Here is a 6187-nt window from a genome sequence, read left to right as displayed (position 1 = left end):
CCGAGGCACATCCCTCCTCTGCTGTCCAATGCTGTCCTCCCCTGCCAGCCCCATCCAGGCTGGATGGCTGCAGGGACAGGCTTGGCGCCACCCCAGCTGGGGCTTGGCTACACTGTGTCCCGGGTTCTGTGCAATCTCTCCTGGCCCAGCCTCCCTGTGGCCTTCACCCAAGCTGGCCAGGGGTCCCACTGCATCCCCATGCTGTGACCAGGACAGTGAGAAGAGGAGGTGCCTGGGGTCTCTCATGTACTGTCTCATCCTGTCCTGTAACCACCATCCTTACCACTCCTGGAGGCCTGGGACAGTGAGTCCAGCACCTTCCCCCAGTGCAGGCAGGCTTTAGGCAAAGCTGCCTTGATTTGAACAGTTCTGAGGAGGGGGGAAGGAGAAAAAGTGATGGGTTTATCCAGAGAGGGGGAGTCCCCTATGTGCCCTGCCTGGCAATCCAACTTCTTCAGGGCTGGTCTGGGGGTCTCACCCAGCCCAACCATGGCAACTGGCCTTGAGAACAACCCCTGCTAAAAGAGGAACGTGATAATGAACAGGTGATACTTGTCTGAAGGGTATTTTCCCCAAACTGGTTATTTAAGGAGTAATATGACCATTGGGATTAAATGGTGACCAGACAATGAGAAAAAAGACTTAAAATTGAGAGGATGTCAGCCAGAGGAGAAGCATGAAAGTTCCAAGTGTGAGGGAAGGTCCTTGGACAAGAGTCAAAGCCTGTTGAACCCAATCTAAAGCAGCCGTGCTGGTATCCCAGACTCCAAGCAGGCCTGGCAGACCATTCTCCCTGTTGGGTGCTGTGAGCAGCCTGCAGCCAGCTCCTGAGCAGGGACAGAGCCAGAGTCAGCGCTGAAGAGGCTGGAAGACACCTCTGGAGCTGATCTGCTCCAAACACTACTAAAGCAGGGTCAGTGACTGGAGAGGTTGGAAATCAGATATCTCTGAGGATGGAGACTCTGCCATCTCTCTGGGCAGCCTGTGACGATGTTTACTATCTTCAGTTTTAGGAACAAAAAGAAGTTTTTCTCACATTTAGATGGGATGTCCTGTGTTTCGGTTTGTGCCCTTCACCATCCTGTCGCTGGACACCACTGGGAACAATCTGGCTCCATCTTCTCTGGCTGCATCTTCTCCACCTTCATCATAAACACTGATTGGATCTCCCTGAGCCTTCTCTTATCCAGTCTGAACACTCGTAGCTGTCTCAGCCTTTCATCATGTGGAATACGGTCCGGCTCCTCTATCGCTTTTACGGCCATTCACTGCACCTCCTCCAGTACATCCGCGTCTCTCTTGTACGGAGAGCCCAGAACTGGACACAGCACTTCCAGGTGAGGCCTCACCAGGGCTGAGCAGAAGGGAAGGATCCCCTCCCTCCACTGTCTTTCCCCTGAGGACACCTTGCTGACTCACAGCCAACTCGGCTGACAGCAGAGCCAGACCTGGGGGGACCAAGTGTGAATTTGTGAGGTTCTTTCCTCCAGCATCTCCCTGAGCAGGCAATAGGCAGCAGCAGGAGGTACAGCCGAGACTAGAGCACCCAAAATTGAAAGGCAGGGGTGTGTAGATGGGAAACCTGCCCTGCGGGAGGGGTGGGGATGCTGGCAGTCCCCCATCCTTGGGGGTGGGTGGTTGTGTGATTAGGACTTCTTGGGCCGGGTTAGAGAAGGGAATTTGGAGTTTCTCATTCTTTTGACATTTTGGGTCAAAGCTGTACTTTCTCTCTTGTCTTCCTGACGCTGAGCCTCTGTGCCCAGGTCACTGCTCTCTGCTGGCTTTGATGCCCCTAAACAGATTTAAAGGAAGTGCTACCATCCTGATTTGCTTCAATGATATGAACAGAAAACATATTTCCCCGTGGTGGATGGCAACAGTGCGGGTGCCCCGGGAGCCTGCCCAGGGCAGCGCAGAGCCAGCACCCCCTGCCAGACCAGAGACGGCCTGATCTGCCCCGTCTGCCAAGGTCCCTCTGGGACCAGCGCTGGGTTTTTCCAGGACAAAGACCTTTCCTGTGGCCATCTAACATCTCTTATCAGCTGTGGCCAGCAGGGATGTTCAGCAGCAGCAGGGCATCGTGAGGGCTTGACGCATCCCTGGGGCAGTGTGACGCAATGCCCTGCAATCCGAGCAGGCAGAAGGTTCCTGTGACACACCGCGGTCAGGGCCAACTGGACAGACAGTGGCTCTTAGAGACAGACCCACAAGTCCTGGGGGGTTGCAAGTGGCGCAGAAGACGTCAGCAAGCCCTTCCAGCTGTGCCAGGGCACAGACCTTTTCTGGGAACATCTTGCGTCTGTCATTGATCGTGTTCAACAGTGATGGGGAGTGCTTCATCCTATTCCTGGTATGACACTTCGCTGGAGCACCACGAGCCTCTCCAGCTGCTGAGCATGCTGCCCGAGCCCAAAGTCACTGCTGGAGGTGACTGCAGGCCTTCCTCGCTGTGGCACTGTTCTGGTTTAACCCCAGCCAGGCACCAGAACCACCAAGAGCTGCTCACTCACCCCACTACGAGTGGGATAAGGGTGAAAGTGAGAAAACACATGGATTGACATAAAGGCAGTCTAATAGGGAAAGCAAAAGCCATCCTGCAAACACAGCAAAACAAGAAATTCATTGACCACTTCCCATGGGCAGGCAGGGATTTAGCCATCTCCAGGACAGCAGAGCTCCATCGCAGGTAAAAGTGACCTGTAAAGACAAACACAATCACTCCAAAAATCTCCCCTTTCTTTCTTCCTCCTCCCGCTTTACATACCGAGCACGATGTCATATGGTATGGAATATCCATTGGGTCAGTTGGGATCACCACACAACTCTCCCTGTTGTGTCTTCTCCCAGATTCCCATGCACCTCCAGCCTCCTCATCAGCATGGCAGTACAAAATACAGAAAAGGCCTGGGAGCTGTGCAAGCAATGTCAGTGATAACAATTGTTGTATTATCAACTGTGTGTTCAGCACAAATCCAAAACATAGTTCCATACCAACTACGGTGAAGAAAATTAACTCTACCCCAGCAAAACCAGCACAGCTGGCCCTGTTCTCCAGGAGACACAGATCTCAACTCTTGAGTTCTAGACAGGTAGACCACCAGAGGGACATAGCATCCTTTGTTGACCTCACCTCACTGGGAACCAATGTCCATCCATTCCTTATGGTTCAACATCCGGCTCTGCAATCATCCTGGGGGCAGAGGAACTCCAAAGACAGTGCTCCATCATGCCCCACCTGGAGGTGGCATTGCAATGGGAATGGCCTAGGTCTCTCCCAGTATCCCCCTCATGCTCTGTTTTCTCTCGATAAGAGAAGGATACAACTTTGCCCAGACCAAGGAGGGACATGGTGGGGCAGATCTGCACTGAAATCCTGATGCTGGCTGGAGGGATTTGTGTTTGGTGCCTTTTGAGGAATTTGACAAGTGACACCTACTTCTGTAGAAAAGCAGGACTTGGGGTTGGTAGTGCAATTAGCTAAATGGGTGTCTGGGGTCACAGGCCTGGGGTTTGGGCAAGCCTCCCCCCAACCCGCCATCCTCCTGGGGAGCCCATCCCAAGCCACAGCTCAGGAGGGGGAGATGTCACCACATGTGTCTCCAAATGATCCCATGTTGTCCCCAGCATCTCCTGCTGACAGGTCACCATGACTCTGATTGCCTCAAGCCCCTTGCAACTGTCCTTGTCCTCTCTTGAATCTGACCAGGACCCTTTCAGATGTGAGGCAGCTCTGGATCTGGGCCTCAGCTGCCCCCTCCAGAGTCCCTGGGCCCCACAGTTGCTCACTCAACCCCAGGTGACTGGACACCCTTTCCCTGCTGCCCATGCTCGGGCAGGACAAGCCAAAGTCAATGCGGTCTCAGCAGCTGGGAGAAATGGCCTGACCAGGCAAGAGGAGATGCCAATCTCCAATGTATCCCAAAGCTCTGTGTCTGGACATGGGGCTGGAGTCCCGGGGACGGTTGCTTTCCAGAGGTACTTTGAGCTACAGCTCTGCTGCCCCTCAGTGTCACATGACTGGGCTGAGCGCTGGACAGATTCACGCTCCCTTGTGCACAGAAATCAGGCACTGGCTTTTACTGGTGTTGCTGTCAACACAAGGAGGAAATTTTTCAGCCTGAAGTTGTTGAGACAAAGGAACAGCTCGCCCAGCCAGGTCGCATGTGCCCTGTGGTTGCACAGTGCTCTGAGATAACTGGCCTAGTGCAGGATGGCCCAGCACACAGCAGGCCATTGCACCAGACGATCTGTGAAGATCCCATTCAAGCCAAACCATCCCATGACTTTGTGATTCTTTGTCCCTTCAAATTCCCCATCATTGCCCTGGAAAGTCCCCTCCCCACAGAGCCAGTGTCTCCCTGCCCCACGCTGGGGCACTCCATGAGAGCCCCAGCCAGTTGAAAGCACCACACAGACAAATGGCTTCACAGGACTTCTTTTATTAGCAAAGACTGGGGGAAATACCCTTGGAGTCCAGGTACCAGCTGGAAAAGGGCTCGGCAGTTGCAAGGGACTGTTGGAGGTTGGGACCGTCGCACAACACCTCCACCTTCGTCCTGCTCTTTGAAAATAAAGAGGAGGGCACAAGTCTGCAGCTCTTCCAATGGAGTTCCCAGCACAGCCAGATGCTTCTTCCTATGAGGATAAGGCAGCATCTGGTTCTCCGGTGTCAATGCCAGCCCTGGGAGATCAGCTGCCACGGTGCGAGGAGGGCGAATGGGAGTGGGGAGGAGCCTGCGATGTTCAGCGATGGGACGTCTTGTGCTTTGTGACACCAGCATCTGTCCTGCAAAGGCAGCTGTCCTTAAGTCCAAGGGTCATCCCCGGCAGACACACAGTCCACCAACCCTGGGTCCATAGACCCCGAAACCCTGGAGTCTCTGCCTGGAGGGATGGGATGTGCCCACTTCTGCAGCATGGAGATGGGTACTTGCCCCCATTTGAGGGGACAGCCCCCCTTTCAAGGCCCTTCCCAGGAGCTTCCCAGCCCTTTGCAGTGTTGGGGACCTCTCCAGGGACACCAACCCCTTGCCTTGCTGCCCCTGAGCTCTGTGTGCCCTCAGCTCTCACCTGGTGGCCAGGACAGGATCACCAGCTGGGCTGCCCCTCGCTGAGGTTGATCTGCTCCAGGATCTGGCTGTACCTCCGGGTGAGGGCGTTGGTGTCCCTGGTGAGGTGGGTGAGGACCTGCTGCAAGCCCGTCAGGTGGTGGGACAGGCGCTCCTCCAGCTGGGCATCCACAGCCTCGTTGCCGTCCGAGGATGTGTCCGTGTCGCTGTCGGCACCGGTCGGGCTCTGGTCGCTGACAGAGGCCAGGCCTTTCTCCACCATGGGCTTGATGGCCTTGAGCTGCTGGTAGCGCTCATAGAGGTCTGTGTGGCTGCCTGCAGCCGGGGCTGCCTCCTCCTCTTGCGGGAAGACCCCTCGGAGCAAGCTGGGGAACATCACCTCCTGCTCCATCTTCTGGGTGGCTGAGAAGTACTGCTCCATGGCCCCTCTCCCACAGCTCCGGCAGCGCTACTCTGGGCTCTTCTCAGAGTGCCTCCTGCTCCCCGTCCCCGATGGGGGCTTTTTATGCAGTGCCGAGGCACATCCCTCCTCTGCTGTCCCCTCCTGCCTCGGCTGGGCTGCATGGCCGTGGGACTGGGCTTGGCTGCAGCCCAGCTGGAGCTCGGCCACACAGTGTCCCAGGCTCTGTGCAATCTCTCCTGGCTCAGCCTCCCCGTGGCCTTCACTTGAGCTGGCCGGAGGTCCTGCTGCATCCCCATGCCAGGAGCACGGTAGCGGCAAGGAGCGAAGGCGCCTGGGGTCTTTCCCTCTGTCCCACTCCTACCCCTCTACATGTTCAGTTGTGGGGCCCTGTGAGAGTGGGTCCAGCTCCTGACCCCCAGGGCTGACAGTCTGCAAACAGCTGTGCTGCCAGGGGGTCCTCACCTCCTCCTCTTCTTGCTGCCATGCGCTGGGGACGTGAACTCTCCTGGGTCATTGAGCAACCCCTGTCTGTTACTGCCAGCCTGGACACGCCAGGAGACACTTATGTAATAGCTCACTGGGGGTGCAGGGGTGCACTGCTGCATGGAATCCTACGGGGGGTCATGGGGACATGCAATGGGGACAGAGATGGGACCAAACGCCGCAACGGAGAACTCCTGCAGTCATGGAACGGAGCCATCACTGCCCACAGCGG

The 6187-nt window shown here is 56.0% G+C and overlaps 1 protein-coding gene across 1 annotated transcript; it reads right to left on the bottom strand.

Annotated features, from left to right (window-relative positions):
- Positions 1-4419: 4419 nt before the first annotated feature.
- On the bottom strand, positions 4420-5538 carry LOC116783437 (thyroid hormone-inducible hepatic protein-like). Its single transcript, XM_032680999.1, has 2 exons — positions 5071-5538; positions 4420-4786 (listed from the first exon to the last, which is right to left on the bottom strand). Exon 1 carries the CDS (start codon positions 5488-5490, stop codon positions 5089-5091), a length of 402 nt encoding a protein of 133 aa, XP_032536890.1. The 5' UTR covers positions 5491-5538; the 3' UTR covers positions 4420-4786; positions 5071-5088.
- Between the last annotated feature and the right edge of the window lie 649 nt (positions 5539-6187).

This window comes from Chiroxiphia lanceolata, chromosome 2 (genome assembly GCF_009829145.1).
Source record: "Chiroxiphia lanceolata isolate bChiLan1 chromosome 2, bChiLan1.pri, whole genome shotgun sequence".
NCBI lineage: Eukaryota > Metazoa > Chordata > Aves > Passeriformes > Pipridae > Chiroxiphia > Chiroxiphia lanceolata.
This window is presented reverse-complemented; position numbering and strand designations above follow the sequence as displayed.